The following is a 16,781-nucleotide window of genomic DNA, read 5'->3' as shown; positions in this document are numbered from 1 at the left end:
AACATCCTCCTTGCCGTCAGCCAACCACAGTGTTCAAGCATAGGGCTTGGACACTACACTGAGTCTAGACTATAGGTCTCTCATAAGAGTGTGTGCAAATGTAACACTTTTTACACTCTCAGTCAGTGTTCTTCAGAATACAGGAAAGGTGGGCACTATAGTTACTAGACCATACCACACACCAACACCTGAAAGTATTCCATGAAGTCCATCAGTATGAAGGTCAGACCTACCCAGAAGAGACGGGTGTATGAAATCTGATAACGACTGCCTTTTGTGCGGCGCACTCATTCAAACAGTAGGTGGCACTGTTGCTTAAAAAATAAACCTTTGGTCTGCATAACACAACAGCTGCATGTCTTCTTTAGTCCTACAAGGAGATTATTCAGAAGGTCAAGATTAATTTATGATTGAACAGTTCCCAATCCCTTTGCTTTAATTTGTGACTCAGATTTAAAGTACAGTACAGCTACACCTTTGTAATAAAATACACAAAAAAAGAATGAGCTGCAGTGTAGACTTTGGGATGGTTGTGGCTCAGGAGGTAGAGCAGGTCATCCAATGATCCATGTCGGCGGTTCGAATCCCGGCTCCTCCTCCTGTCTACACGTCGAGGTGTCCTTGGGCAAGACACTGAACCCCACCTTGCCACCAATGGTGTGTGAATGTGGGAAGTGAGGACGCTGGCGTCGACTGTTCGCCGCTTCATCTCCCAATGTATGAATGAATGGACCATTGTAAAGCGCTTTGAGTAAGCACGTAGTGCATAGAAGAGAGCTATAAACATGCAATACATTATTATTATTAGACTATTGAGGACCTTTTAGCCAGGGTGGTGGAATCAGAGTAGAACATTAGCATGTATAGAGAGCAAGTCCTACTAATGTTTGATTATAGGACAAATTATATGGCAATCCATCAGTCTTTCTCCACTTGAAAAAATGGTTCTCAACATGAGGTCCGGACTCCAGGGATCCCCACAGGTCCTTGAGGGGGTTCCAGGGGGTCCCCAGCTAAATGAGTGATAGTTAACCTTAACAGACACTAGACAGTAAAAGGAATTCCGGACGAAATTACACAATATTGTACAGAATGAATCATGGCTGACAATAAAGAAAATCAAATTGGGGTCCTTTGAAATGAAATATATCACACATTCTCTGCTGTCAGGACACCCTAGAGATGGCACACACACACACACACACACACACACACACACACACACACACACTTCCTTGCATCATTCTGGCACATTGGGCCACTATAGTGAAGGGCACTTAAATCATGTTATCGACCATAGCGACATCCTTCTGTGTTATTCTTTTTGCAATAGCTCATTTTGGACTCCAGCGGGGGAAAAGGAAGCAAAGGTTGGTTAGCCACTTTCAAAGAGGGGTCCCTATTGCAAATGCATATCGACATTTAATAGTGAACGGCAAATCTACAAGCTCACAATGACAACACGTCATGTTACAATGAATAGATCCTTGAATATTCCCACTATTTGGTGTAGTACAATGAAGTAGATAGCAGGGACGTGCAGAGAGTGTTAGAGGGGCAGGGGCTGAAATCCCGTTAAGAGGGCACTTTTCGACCAAAATAGCTAAAGTAGCAGATCTACAAGCTCGCAGCGTTGTGAGCTTCTAGATCAGCTATTTTCGGGGCGCAAGCCAGCACTCGGGGAGATGCGGTGAACGACATGGATTTCTAAACAAATTTGTTCAACGCAAAATGCTGTGTTCAAGTTCAGGAGACTTCGGGAAAAAAAGCAATTCTCCTGAATGCTGCCTTCCGGCATTTGCATTTCTTTCACCGTGCAGTAAATGCTGCATTCGTGGTCTGGAAAGGGCAGTTGTTTTACAGACAGGTAAAAGGGGCAGGGGCTGAAGCCCCCTTTGATTCTCCCTTATGTGTGCACATCCCTGGTATAGATAGTGCCTAAGAAGTGGTACCTTATAATACTATAGGATACCTTATGATAAATAAAAGAAAAAAAGAGACAATAAACACGTGATGTTTCCTCAAGTTTTTATTTTATTCATTTCTGGTTACTCTTTTAGTCTTGAGAGCTACAGTAGTTACTCTGTCCACTGGTTAATTTAGGGCCATTTCTTCGTCTTTTTTTTTTTAAACGACACACCAAATACGGGGCGAGATAAGATAAGATGAATACAGCAGTGGCCAATGGTAGCGAACAAACACACACACACACACACACACACATCTAAAAAGTGGCGGTGGTGGAACGTGAAGAGGGGGGGGGGGGGGGGGGGTAACACTGACAGACACCACGACGACAGACAAAATAAGTGCCATCAACCGACCGACCCGACCGCCAGTTTTCTCATCGATAATAAAACTATAATGAACGCACACACAACGTAGGGTCAAAAGAAACACTCCGAACAGAACGGTTGTGTGTCGCAGTAGCGCTATGGAACTGTGGGGGGTGGGGGGGAGGGGGGCTGTGGTGCGGAACTGAACAATGACGGGGGGAGGGGGAGGGGGGTCTGTGTGTGTAAAAGAGAGAGAGAGAGGGGAAGGAGAACGGGGGGGGGGGTGGTCCCTTTTGCAACAACTTCCTGTGTTTTGGGCAGGAAGAAGTGGCCCGCCTGCCTACTCCCTGGAATGCATGTACACCAGGAGGTCGGCCACGCGGTGGCTGTAGCCAAACTCGTTGTCGTACCTGGAAGACAGACAGAGATAGAGAGAGAGAGAGAGAGAGAGAGAGACCAGGGGGTTTGCTGGAGAGTTTCACACACACACACACACACACTCAATATGACACAGCAATCACACTCTGTGTGAAGTCCTATACGGTTTTACTCATTCAGGACTGAGGCCGATTCTAAAAAAAATAATGTCTTCTAAACCTTAAACGTTTTCTGAAAAACCTATGTTTCTATGTGTGCTCAACCCTTTTTCATGTCGAGGACCCCCAGAGTTTTCTGAATTTGGCCACGGATCCCCACCATCTGTAAATAATGTTGTTTCAGGGACCTCCCTGGTGCACAGATTTGAGCTTGTAGATCTGTTATTTTTTCCAGAGTCCTCCAACCACTGTGACCCAATTTTATAGTTCGCTTATTCAGAAATAGTTTAACATTGTTTAACGTTGTAATGCAATCATATTGGACATTTCTGTTTGGATGTATGGGATGTATGTCGAGGCCAGAAGTAGTTTTTTTGCCACTCAGTAGTAGGCGTCCCCACATAACTTCCGGGTTTGATGATGATGTCACACACAGCATGCCCTCTATAGCAGATCTATGAGCTCTCAATGCATTGTGGTTATTTTCAAAACATTTAGAAAAAGGTTATTGTGATATATTATTACAGAAATAAACACACATTGCACACAAAATGTTCTCCTATAGGGGTCCCTGGCACAAAAGCTAAAACTAATAGCAGGTGTAAGAGAGAGCGAGAGAGAGAGAGAGAGAGAGAGAGAGAGAGAGAACTGACCAGGAGATGAGTTTGACGAAGTTGTCGTTGAGGGAGATGCCGGCGCCGGCATCGAAGATGGAGGAGTGGGTGTCACCGATGAAGTCAGACGACACCACCTGCAAACCAATCACACCACGGTCACAGCGTGATACAGCCAATCGCAGAGTAGTATGTTAATCGTCATAGGTTATAAATAACCTGGCATCACCACGACTTTCCACCTCGGAGAAAAGCCTGGTCTGTGATCCTAAATGGACCGCGTGGTCCGGTCTAGGCGTGGTTTAGACCGGATGAAGAAATAAAAAAAAATAAAAACCTTTTTGAGGGGCGCTATAGCCGTTTAATGTTTGTTTTTAGTTCAATGTTTGTTTTAAAATCGGGCAAATCGGCTTTGTGTCTATTTTTGTGTGACATAGTAACAAAGGCCATATAGTGTCTGAGCAAATAGACATGTTACGTCATCATGATGTACGATGATTATGATCGCGCCCCCCTTCACAGTTCACACGGTGTGATTTGTATTGATTACTGTTGTTCACAGCTCTGTTCTGCCCAGCGCCTGTAACCTCTCTGGTACGTTCCAGGGTGCCGTGCAAAGAATCCGGGCAGAGTTGTTTTTGCCAGTAAATTTCCATTTTAGCTTTAGCCGTAGTCTCTTGAATAGTTTTCATTTAGTTTTAGTCACATTTTAGTCACCCGGAATGTTTTAGTGTTAGTCTAGTTTTAGTCGACTTTAAATATCATAGGATTTTAGTCGACTAAATCTACACTTGATTTAGTCGACTAAAATGCATTTTGGAAAGTCGTAATGACTTATTTTTGTCACTTGCTGAAAATAGCCGATCTACAAGCCTTGTAGATCGGCTATTTTCAGCATGCAACTTAAAGTTCTCAACGGGCCCAAAAATTATGGCCCGGCCCGACCCTACCCTAACTGGGTGGGCCCGAGGCTCGGACCGACCCTAAAAATTGCCATAATGTTAAGCCCGAAGCCCAACAAAAGCCCGAAAGAAAAAAAAGAGAGAGAAAAAAAAGCAGCACTAAATGGCAGCTCAGCGGCGCCGTGTTTCAGTGTGAAAGTGAGAACGGAGATCAGCGGATTTATCGAAATAAAGGATGTATGTAACTCACGTTAGAATAGGCTATTAATGTTCCATAACTTCCATTTCCAATCATTCTAATGGATTCCATACAGTGGTGGTGGTGACTGGTGAGTAAACACGAATATCTGCTGCAGCTCCCTCCCTTAGTTTCCTCTGAAGTGAAGTTGCTTTACGTGTAGCTATAAGTTATATATCACCATCATGGATCGTTTGGTGACGTTGATTAATAATTAGGTTTTATTCATCGCAGCCAGCTGGGTTAACGAGACTCTCAGTGCAACATGACGAAAACCTGACGCTTCTTCAGCTGTGATAATCCGATTGATTTGATAAAATATTTAAGCATATGGCAACTTGGCAAGTTAACTGGTGGTTAGTAGCTCGTTTGGTGCGCAAACCAGAGGGAAACCAGCGGTAGCAAGGAACGCAAGTCTCTCACCGTTCACTGTTCTCTAGTCTACTGCCTGCGCGCGGGGCAGGCTACAATGCTGCTCTGGCCTCGTACACACATGCTGGACTGACATGATCTGTTCTGTCTGTGTTTCATGGCCGCCTCATTCTCAATGCTTTTCTAATGGAAGTCACGTGGTTTGACATGTGTGTACGAGGCCTCCGAGTCTGAAATGCCAGTGCGATGCGACCCCGTCTCCAGTCCTCCTCCTGTCACAAGTGAATCGCCTAGCGCAGCCCTCTTCATAATAAATGCATACACGTATACACAATCACATTACACAAATAACATAATTGCTATTTTTATTATAATAACACTTAAAAAAAAAAAAAAAAAAAATGAACAAAATTGCGGAAAATCACAGAGCCCGAGGCTCGGCCCGGCCCGACTAATTAGCATATTTTTTGGGCCCGGCCCGGCCCTAAAACGTCGGGTCGGGTCGGGCTTGGTCGGGCCTGGTCGGGTTCGGGCAGAGTTTGAGAACTTTAATGCAACTAATTGTAAAATTAATTATACTGGATCTCTTGTCCACTAGTCCCTTCCTAACATTTTAGTCTAGTTTTTATTTGTTGAGGAAATTGTCAGTATATTTAGTCTTCCATTTAGTGTGCGTCAGTGAAAAAAAGGTGGCCGACGAACATTTTTCGTCTTGGTTTTAGTCGACGAAAACAACACTGAATCCGGGGGGGGGGGGGGGGGGGGGGAAACTGAAATGTCCGCTGGCTATGGGAACAGAGTTTTTATAGAATCCTAATATCTCCGATTCTTCTTCCAGGCTGCATTTTTGATCAAAGTGAATGAGTTATGAAGACCTATAGGTTATGTGTGACCAAAATGGGGTGCAGGCTTTAGTTCCGACATACTATTGATCCAAAACCTCAATCCCTAACCTAACCATAACCGCAACGCACGGGAGCAGTGCATGTCGGACCATCGCATTTTCGCATCGCATCGCATGTCCCCGCGATTCGGGACCTTTGGTGTGTCGGATCTGCGTGTGCCAAAATGTGATTCTTTTGTTTACCTGGTCCTCGGTGTATCCCAGCACGCCCTGCATGGGGCCCTCTGAGGCCTCCTTCACTGCCTGCTTGATCTCAGCGTAGGACGCAGGGCGGGACAGACGGCAGGTCAGGTCAACCACGGACACATCGGACACGGGGACACGGAACGCCATGCCGGTCAATTTACTGAGAGAGAGAGAGAGAGAGAGAGAGAGAGAGAGACATCTGTCAACTTACTGAGGGGGGGAGAGAGAGAGAGAGAGACTTCTGTCAACTTACTGAGGGCATGGACACTACGCCAACTATCTTCGCTGGAAATGGTCAATCTTTTGACTTTGTAGAATGTTCACCGTGACCTACAGTATCCTGTTCTGGTCAGGTCAGGATTTAGAAGGCATTTCTTGTATCTGCATCTGGTCTAAATGGGCTATAATAATAATAATAACATAATAACCCCAGGGCAGGTCAGGTTGTGGCCTCCTGGTGGCGCTATAATAGGCCAATGTGAAAAGGGTGCCATTTCTTCTCACGCCTTGGATGGCAATTGGATGATTTGAGGCATTTTGTGCCAAAAATGTGTTTTGCAAAAATGGTGGCGCTATAACAGGCCAATGTGAAAAGGGTGGGATATATTCCTCGGCTTAGTAGGAAAGTCTGTGAAAGATTTCAAGTAAATTGCTGCGTTCATGATTTGAGGCTTTGTGTTGAAAACGGGCCAATCCTGCAAACTTTGAAAGCCAATTAGGATGGAATATGAAATATCGGACAGATCCGGCTTGAACACACGACACGACTATAGAGATACTGTGTAACGATTTGAGGGATTTTTGGACAGAAGAATTGTTTTTCAAAAGTCGCTACAACAGGCCGTTCTGTAAAATGTGGAGCAGAGGTTCATCGTCGGCATCCAGGGAGTGTGTGTGCAAAATTTGGCATCGACCGGGTTAACGGTGCCGGAGATTAGCTGTTCACAGACGGACGGACACAGTCACACACACACACACGGACAGAGTGCAAACCATACTCTCTCCCCATGCCTTCAGCCTGGTGGAGACAATGATGGGCTAGAGTTCAAGTTCAAGTGGTTCATAATGCGTGTGTGTGTGTGTGTGTGTGCACTGCGCCACTAACCCGTTCAGGTCGGGGATGACCTTCCCTACGGCCTTGGCGGCTCCGGTGGAAGCAGGGATGATGTTCTGGTGAGCGCCGCGCCCGTCGCGCCACGCCTTGGCACTGGGCCCGTCCACCGTCTTCTGGGTGGCTGTGTACGCGTGCACCGTGGTCTAAACGGGACGCACGCACACACACACACACACACACACACACACACAATTTACAATTACAATTTAGGCATTTAGCAGACACTCTTTTTTTCCCTAGGTTTTATCCCACAATTTAGCAACCCATTTTTTCACCCAGTGTCAATTATCTAATGTAATCCCGGGCGCTACACTTCCTCTGCCAACCTGGGGGGACTGACCTCATGCTTCCTTCTATGCATGAGGAGTCCAAGCAGACGCTCTTCGTCGTCCGGGCTAGTGCAAGTGCTACGCACTGAGATGGAGTCTGAAGAGGTTGAGTTTTCAGACTACGGCTGAAAACTTGGAGTGAGTTTTGGAGTGAGTTCTGATTGCAATGGGAAGTTCATTCCATGATTGTTTTGGAGCCAGAAGGGAGAAGAGTCTGGGACGCGTGGAGCGCTGTCCCGGATGACTAAGCGCTAGACAGACAGACGGACACTGTGACTCACCATGAGGGCCTCTTCAATGCCGAAGCTGTCGTTGATTACTTTAGCCAGGGGAGCCAGGCAGTTGGTGGTGCACGACGCATTGCTGTGAACGCACACACACACACACACACACACACACACACACACACACACACACACACACACACACACACACACACACACACACACACACACACACACAAATCAGTGAACAGTGGCCAACTCTCTTTCCTCAAACCTACAATTATCTAGTTCTGCTTTGTGAATGTGCGTGCGTGTTACCTGACGATGGTCATGGTGGAGGGGTCGTATTTGTCCTGGTTAACTCCCATCACAAACATGGGGGCGTCGGGGGAGGGGGCGGAGACTACCACACGCTTAGCTCCGCCCTGGATGTGAGCCTGGGGGAGGAGCAAAGACAGCACAGTTTGAACACCATTATGTGAACGCGTGTAACGTGTGTGCATGCGTGAATGGCTCAGCGACTGACTTGTGTGTCTGCGTGCGTTCGCGTGTGTGTGTGCGTGTGTGTGTACGTACAGAGGCCTTCTCCACGCTGAGGAAGACTCCGGTGGACTCAACGACGTACTTCGCTCCGGCATCTCCCCATGGGATCTCTGCTGGCTTCATACTGCGCGCACACACACACACACACACACACACACACACACACACACACACACACACACACACACACACACACACACACACACACACACACACACACACACACACACACACACACACACAGGGTATTAGACCCTTAACTCACGCTCCCCCTCATTTTCTCGCCGACCGGGACGGTTCTTGTATTCTTGCATTTGCATTAGGAAAAGGTTAGAAATAGGTTTAAGGGTTAGGCTTAGTTTTACCGGGGTTGGCTTTTAGGATTCAGGAATAAAGGTTTAGGTTTTTGGCAGCGTTTTATTTTAGGTTAGGAACCCACAGAGCCTATAGTCCTTCCACACGCCAGGCCTCCCAGTCCCCGGCAGAGTAGTTCGGGAGTAGTGGACTGTGTGACAGTGACCCTGGTCTTTCCCTAGTGAGATCGAGGGCAGCTACTGGGACGTAGCTGATCTACAAGCTCACAACGCGTGAACGCGTGAACGCGCCGCAGCGCGACGCGTTGTGAGCTTGTAGATCGGCTATTTTCAGCATGCAACTAATTGTAAAATGACTAAAATGTACTGGATCTCTTGTCCACTAGTCCCTTCCTAACATTTTAGTCTAGTTTTTATTTGTCGACGAAATTGTCAGTATATTATTTAGTCTTAGTTTTAGTCATCGTAGCGTAGTCTTCATTTCGTTTCCATTCAATTTACGATGCCTACAATTTAGGCATTTAGCAGACGCTCTTGATCCAGAGCGACTTACATTTAAGCAAAAAAATACGTGTCATACATGTCATACATCACATATATAAAAAGTAGTTATCATGAATCGTGTATAAGCTAAGAACGTAACAGTGGAGTATCTATGTCAACTATACTATATTATATATTATACAATATACATGTGTACTATAAAGTGCTATGACTAGGGCTGCGAATCTTTAGGTGTCCCACGATTCGATTCGATTCCGATTCTTGGGGTGACGATTCGATTCAAAAACGATCTTTTCGATTTTTCCGATTCTCGATTCAAAAAAGTTTTTTTTTTCCGATTCTAAAGCAGTTTTTTTATTCTTATTAAAAACAATTACATAGAATTTTAGCATGATCTACTCCAGTCTTCTGGCATGAAAGCAGAGTACATTTAGTAAAAAGCTTGTATAATTGTAAAGGTTTTATCAACTGAATGATTTAAACACACAAAGGTTAATTCCAAGAGTAAGAACATGTCTCATTTATTTAGCTTGCACAAATTTGAACCAGTACAAAAGTTACAAAATCTCTTCTCACTCAATACCAGAACAATACATTAGTATTAAAACAGGTGTAAAATAAATACAAGCTTGGCAGGCTTAGCTTAGCTGGTAGTAAATGCACTATGCAGAAACCCAGGCCATAATGCATTGCATGCACAGGTACATTTGTGCAAGAATTCGATTTTTGGAAAATGAGAATCGATTCTGACTCGGACGGCATTAGAATCGCGCTTCTAACTCGAATCGATTTTTTTTGACAGGCCTAATGACTACATAAAAATGCAATTCTAGTGCTGTCTATGTAACGAGCTATAAGTCTGTCTAAAATACTATCTAAGTCGACATAAAATGCTATCTAAAGGGCTAGGATTCAGTTTTCATCGGTGGAAAAAGGTAGTCGACGGACATTTTCCGTCTTGGTTTTAGTCCGACGGAATCCCCCCCCCCCCCCCCCCCCTCCCCCCAGTGAAGCAGAGCCTCAGAGGCTCAAAGGCCCAGAGACCCGGTGTAGTCTCTGGGCCAGCTTTGAACCACCAGGCCACCACCAGGCTTATGAACAATGGACGCTAACGGCCTTGTCTCTGCTGCCCGTCTGCTCGTTAAATACACAACGAGCAGCAGCCGTGCATTAGTGTCTCGTAGCCGGCCGCCGGACAAGCAGAGACTCTACGCCCGCCGAAAATTCAGTTGAAAGGGATAAATTGGGCGGAAAACCATTTAGGACATTCCTTCATGTGGGGAAGGTAGTAAGGCTTTCACTTCTAGTGATTTTTACTAGTTGCCTAGTTTACTAGTCGACAAAAAACTGGATTTACTAGTCGACTAGTTTAACCCATTTTGGGCGGGAACCCCTGTTGGTGTTTTAAACATTATGTTATAATTTAGCTATTGAAAAATAGCAGATCTACAAGCTCATAGCGCGCCACTCTGTGTAGATCTGCTATTTTTGAAAAATCGTGAAAATGTGGAATATATTTTTTTTCAACAAGGCGCCAGCAAGGCGAGGAAGCAATCTGATTGGCTGAAGTAGCCATCTAGCTGTGCTTCAAACGAGCATGATGGAACGCCTAATCAAAACATAAAAATAAGCTGCGCTGTTCTCCCAGACTGGGGTAGTGGCTACATCAAAATGATGATTTCTTTAAAGGGTAAGACCACTTTTTTTGAGGTTTGGGTTGTGTAGTTACTTTGCCATGATGCAACTCCAAATGTGGACAAGAAATAAAAAATAACTGCTCCAGTGATTAGAAATTGATAATTCAAAATATGCTCCTCATTGACTTACATTGTAGCTAAAACAGCTCTCAAAGTCACTCTTTTAGTACGTAAACAAACACAAACAAAGTTGATTCAGACAATATAGAGCATCACCAAAACTCATGTGGTTTTATTTTTTCATAAAAATCTTAGATTCCTTATTGTTTTAGCTACAATGTAAGTCAATGAGGAGCATATTTTGAATTATCAATTTCTAATCATTCTTTCCTTGGGGAACCCGCTCGGTAACAAACGATGGGACTATTTTCAGGGGGACTTTCATGACATGGAGGTACAGTGCAATTACGACGGGGTGATTCTTCAAAGGTTAGTGGAAAAACCTCCGGCCGGGAAAGGATGTTTATTATTACGCAGTCGTGCCATTAATGACGGTGAAGCACACCCTTCTGGTGTACTATCGCGTAAGTCCAAGACCACTCACCACTGGAACACGGTGATGGCGTTTCCGTCGACGATGAGCTTGTCGCCCTCGTAGGAGACGTCGCCGTTGTGGCGCCCGTGGGTGGAGTCATACTTGAACATGTAGACCTGCGGGGGAGGGAGGGCGGGGTTTAGGCAGTCAGAGTCTGGAGCAGGGTGTGTGTGCGTACGTTTGTGTGCGTGAAATAGCGTGAAAGGAGCCCACAAGGGGCGAAATGTTTTTGGTAGCCGTACAGCTATAACCCGACTCCGCCAGCTGGTGGCAGCAGTGAGTTCGACGCGATACTGATGACGTATTAAAGCGCTGCCATCAGCGCAAATGTAAAACACAACCTAACAGGACTACAACTAGAAATTATTATGGAGATAATCATTTTTTGTCCCCGCTGCTTCCGGTTTATCGTTTCAGCCTGAGAGAGAGACCAGATGCAGGCAGGAGGAGGGAACGTGTGAACTCAATACTGCCGCAATCTGCCGGAGTCAGGTTAGTACAGCTGCTAGCCAGTTGAAGAAATTGCGGATTCAGCCTTTAACCTTTGCTTTTATGAAATATCCAAAGATCAATCAGGTGTTCTGGAAAAAGTTTATGTATTCTATTGCTAGTTTGACCACTTCAAATACTCATTTATAAAACGCATAACTAACTATCCAAACAAGCTTAGAACGCGTCACACATTGTATGCTTTTCAATGACTTCCATAGAAGTCAGAATGACTGAAATCAGTAGTGGCGACTGAGAACTTTAATCCATGCGGGCGTGTGTGTGCCGTGCGTGCGTGTGTGTGCATGCGCGTGTGTGTGTGTGTGTGTGTGTGCATGCGCGTGTGTGCGTGCGTGTGTGAGTGCTATTCTCACCATGTACTGCACGTCAATGAAGGGGTCGTTAATGGCCACAACTTTGATGCCTTTCTGGATGCAAGCCCTCAGAACGAGACGGCCAATACGGCCGAAGCTGGAAGGAGAGAGAGAGAGAGAGAGAGAGAGAGTCACTCCGTTGTATTTACTCTTTACTTATTTATCTAGCTTATTTTTTTTGTCTATATTATTCAACAATTTGGTTTAATCTAATACGACATCAGTGGCAGTTTATCCCATTTTGGGGCGGGAACCCCTTTTGGTGTTTGTTAGCTATTGAAAAATAGCAGATCTACAAGCTCGTAGCGCTACGAGCTTGTAGATCTGCTATTTTTGAAAAATCGAAGAACCACTGACGTAGAAACATGGCTTTTTCAGAAAACTGTCAGGATGTAGAAAACATTTTTAGAATCTGATCTCAGGTCAGAATAGGTTATACAGTGTGGCCCCCCACGCCGTTAAGTGCCTTGCAAACAGGGAGCGAGGAACGCACGTTGCTGCCTGGATCAACGACAGGTCTGCTACAGGGTCTGCGACGACGCATAGGCGCACTTTATCGCTCCCCGTTTGCACGGCATTTACAGGTATAGTCACGTCGTCAGGCATTTAGCGATTACATTTATGGGTAAGCTTTGGGATGAGGTTAAGCTCCCTCTGTAAGTACCGTTATTGGTTAGCGAAATACAAGTTGACTTTCTATGCCAATAAAAGAATAAAGATAGAAAGCCTGGGTACCGGTGCTAGGGGGTGTGTGTGTGTGTGTGTGTGTGTGTGTGTGTGTGTGTGTGTGTGTGTGTGTGTGTGTGTGTGTGTGTGTGTGTGTGTGTGTGTGTGTGTGTGTGTGCGTGCGTGTCTTACCCGTTGATTCCAACACAGAGTTCAGGCATGGTTGCTGTAGGGTTGTGTAATGTGATTGATAATGTGATTCACCTGTAACAACAAGAAGACAGAACAACACACCAGACAGTCAAAACACTGACATCAATGACGGCTCAGGCCGAAGGTTGTATTCACAACACCAAATATTCATTATTGTTACATCTTGTGTACACATTATACACACAGACGGTATACTATTTTAACCACCAAAGCCCCTATATACACCTCGTCATACATACATACGACAAATAGCAAGAAATATCATAAAGCTCATAAAACTCATCGCGACGTGTTGGGAGCTTGTACATGTGCTATTTTTCTATTGTTTTCTATTGGTTTCATTTTATGACCTCAAGAGTTCTATAAAACTGTTGTTAAACATCCGCATTACTTAATTTACAAGAAGTCTAGTATACACGTTGGTTCTGAGAGGCTACATCTGATCAAATGGTGGTCCGTGGCTCAAATGCCGGAAAAATAACGGGCCTTGATATGAAAATGGCTGAAAACCAGCGGTCCCCAAACCTTTTTGTCCGTCATGCACCACCCGTTACCTCCTGACCTAGCTGACGCACCCCCAACGCTCAGTCTTGTTGTATTTGACCGAAAATGATATATATATATATATGATTATGGCAAATTATCACAGAATGTCACTGCACTGAGAGACATCCTTTTCTTTTCTTTTTTCTATTAAAGTTGTTTTTAATTTGTTGTTACCTCTGTAAAGCCCCCCCATGTAAAGCGTCTTTGGGTACTCAGAAAAGCGCTATATAAGTTTGAGATATTATTATTATTATTATGCAGTCGCTGTATACTCCCGCAGCTGCTCTATACATCTCCTTACAACGGTGTTTTACCGGATTTTGCCGTTTGTGCTAAATAACACCATCAAACCGCCGTTACCCTTTTCATGTCACGCACTCCCTAGAGGGCATTCGCGCACCACAAGGGGTGCACTGAGTCGCCACAGTTTGGGAACCCCTCGATTTAGAGGACGGGCTAAGTATTTTTTTTTTCTTTTTTTAAGTACATTTTATTCAAAGAGTATGACATCATATGCAATTTTCACAGAAAGAGAATACGACTCTTTGTTTTTTACAAAACAATACATACAACATACAGACAGGCTAAGTCTTGAGGCCGAGTTGCCTTGTTGACACGTTTATGTGGGGTTTCCATTGCTATAAAAGCTGGGGGAACGTGTTATTCTGGAGTCACAGCTGAGCATCCACGTAGCATCCTGTAACAACATATTTTCAGATGGGGGGCTCGGTGGTCAATTACATATATCTTTGGGGGTCCTTGACATGAAAATGTTTGAGAACGGGTTAAATAAGCAGAGACAGCCAGCCACAGTTGCTCCTGCCAGTTGCTTACGTCCAGAAAGCTTCATTAGACACACCCAGAAGGGTCCTTTTTTTAATACCTCCAGTGTTCCCAGGATTATGCTGGGCAGGAAGCCACATTCCTCGTGTTCGTAAACTTCGTAATAGCATTTGACGGCGATATGCAGTGTGTGTGTACGTGCGCGCCGCGTGCGTGTGTGTGTGTGTGTGTGTGTGCCTGTGTGTATTTGTAAAAGTCTGCCAAGACTGATATTCCTGCCGCAAGCCACAACCTGCTGTATGATTTTTTCTTCAATTCCTTCTCTACTTTAGAGCTATGCACTCTCCTCTCCTCTCCTCTGTGCCCATAGATAGATAGATCCATGCCAAGCAGCAGGTCTAAGCAGTGCCACTGACAAACAGATAAGACATTCCACAATGCCCCAGGTTTTTTTTTTATCTGATCTAGCACAGCACTGATCTGGTGCGAAGCTCCACCCCCCTCCCGCTATTCATGTCAGTGGAAGTTGCTCAGTGGCGTTTTGAAGCACCCGGAAGGACCGTCTATTTCCGCCATTTTTGGGCGCATTTCCGAATTGGACCACCAAATTTTGGTGGTCCAATGCGGAAGTGCAACCGAGCGCTCAACATTAAAGCCCAGCTGCACGGGGGTTTCCTCGTCATTAATCCACGGGTCCGCCTGCAGTCCTTCCCCTTACCACTAGGGCCCAGTGCTTCAACGTTGGAGTGCCTCACTGGCCCCTTGCATTCCACCCACCGTCTGTCCGTCCAGGCTATGGGACCGCAACTACAGACCCCCCAGAGAGGCCATGGCAGAAATGCTAAAAAAACAGCTGCCTTATGTGAGAAAAGTGAAAGATGTGCGTCTGCACTCTCTGCATGCTTGCAGGAGATGTGGGGGATGCCAACATACAATCAATGTACAAGTTCAGATTATCGGCCAAACCACAAAAACGGATGTGGATATATGGCACCCGAGTGTCGCGCTATACGAGCAGCTTGTAGATCTGCTATTTTTGGGGGGAAATAGTGAAAATGTGGTGAAAATCTTTCAATATATAGCATTTCAGAGCGGACGTTTAGATCTCAAATCTTTGCTTCTGTGGGGGAGGTCCCTGGAACAATACATCTTCAGATGGGGGTCCGGTGGCCAAATACAGATAATTCTGGGGGTCCTTTTTTTTTATTTTATGTATTTGTTTTTTGCGGCTTTTGTTTTTGAAGGGACTGACAGGAAACGGGAGAGAGATGGGGGAAGACATGCAGTAAAGGCTCGGGAGTCGAACCCGCGGCACACTGCGACTGGATTACCAGTCGGGTGCCCAGACGGTTACGCCACCGCCTGGGCCATTCTGGGGGTCCTTGACATGAAAAAGGTTGAGCACCACTGACAACAATGGGGTTTTTCAGAAAACTGCTTGGATTTAGAAGACATTTTGTAGAATCGTCCACTCAGGTCTAAAATGGGTTACAGCACAGGGAACGGGTTAACAGAAAGACTCTCCTTCCTTTCACCGAAGGGAGCAAAGGATTTGACAGTGGTGAAACAATGCTGAAACAAAAACAGCATTTTGATTGATGCTTCACTTGCGTCACCGGAGCGCTAAAAAACTAAGTTGAAGCCAGTTCAACTTATTTATTTTGGGCATCATCGCTTTGCAGCTTCGTGTAGCCGATCGCTTCGTCAACGCTGGCATGAACACAGCGTTAGACTTTAAGCTGATTGGTAGATTAATACGGCAAGGAGATTGAAACCGACAACACTTCTGGCAGACTGGCACCATTAACCCATTTAGGCCTGACCTCAAAATGTCTTCTGCTATTTTTCAATAGCTAAATTATAACATAATGTTTAAAACACCAAAACGGGTTAATAAAAGGACGGAACTTTATCGATATCAAAACCCGATCGCATCGCTCCACAGGCTGGGAGCGTCTCTGTTGGGCAACAATCTATGTTATATTTCCGGTTGGGACGTCATCCAAAATGCCCCCCCCCCTCCCCAATTTTAGTGGATGAGACCGAAAATCTTAAAAAGTGAATAACTCTCGATCTAAATCAATACGTCCAATTCTAATCAAAGATTATGTTTTTGGCGGCCCATCGCGGTTCCCGTCGCTAGTCGCGTCCGAGCCGAGGCGACCGACCTATACCGACTGCTCCCGAGCAGAGCACAGCGGCCGTCAGGCTCCCGAGACTAGTACGCCAGGGACATTTTATGAGTCCCAACTTCATCGACGTTATAGGAGTCATATTTTGACATTTTTACAAATTGCAGCATTTAAGGGAGTTTCATTTTATATGGTTATGATGTGGTTATATTCATGTAGAAAACAGAAGAAGAAATGATTATTATAACTAAAGATAGCAAAATAAACTAGAATAAAAAACAGTACAGTAG

At 45.2% G+C, this 16,781-nt stretch overlaps 1 protein-coding gene across 1 annotated transcript in view; it reads right to left on the bottom strand.

The window, feature by feature from the left end:
• Positions 1-2,022: 2,022 nt before the first annotated feature.
• Positions 2,023-16,781, bottom strand: part of gapdhs (glyceraldehyde-3-phosphate dehydrogenase, spermatogenic) — a 30,219-nt gene continuing 15,460 nt past the window's right edge. The window contains exons 2-11 of the mRNA XM_083760966.1: positions 13,010-13,081; positions 12,152-12,248; positions 11,298-11,404; positions 8,272-8,362; positions 8,014-8,132; positions 7,753-7,834; positions 7,134-7,285; positions 6,026-6,188; positions 3,466-3,563; positions 2,023-2,686 (exon numbers count right to left, since the gene is read on the bottom strand). Coding sequence (XP_083617092.1) covers positions 2,617-2,686; positions 3,466-3,563; positions 6,026-6,188; positions 7,134-7,285; positions 7,753-7,834; positions 8,014-8,132; positions 8,272-8,362; positions 11,298-11,404; positions 12,152-12,248; positions 13,010-13,038 — 1,008 coding nt within the window. The 5' untranslated portion in view covers positions 13,039-13,081 and the 3' untranslated portion in view covers positions 2,023-2,616. The remainder of the gene's footprint in view (positions 2,687-3,465; positions 3,564-6,025; positions 6,189-7,133; positions 7,286-7,752; positions 7,835-8,013; positions 8,133-8,271; positions 8,363-11,297; positions 11,405-12,151; positions 12,249-13,009; positions 13,082-16,781) is intronic.

The sequence above is a fragment of the Protomyctophum parallelum genome (assembly GCF_964188405.1).
Source record: "Protomyctophum parallelum genome assembly, chromosome: 3".
Classification (NCBI taxonomy): Eukaryota; Metazoa; Chordata; class Actinopteri; order Myctophiformes; family Myctophidae; genus Protomyctophum; species Protomyctophum parallelum.
This window is presented reverse-complemented; position numbering and strand designations above follow the sequence as displayed.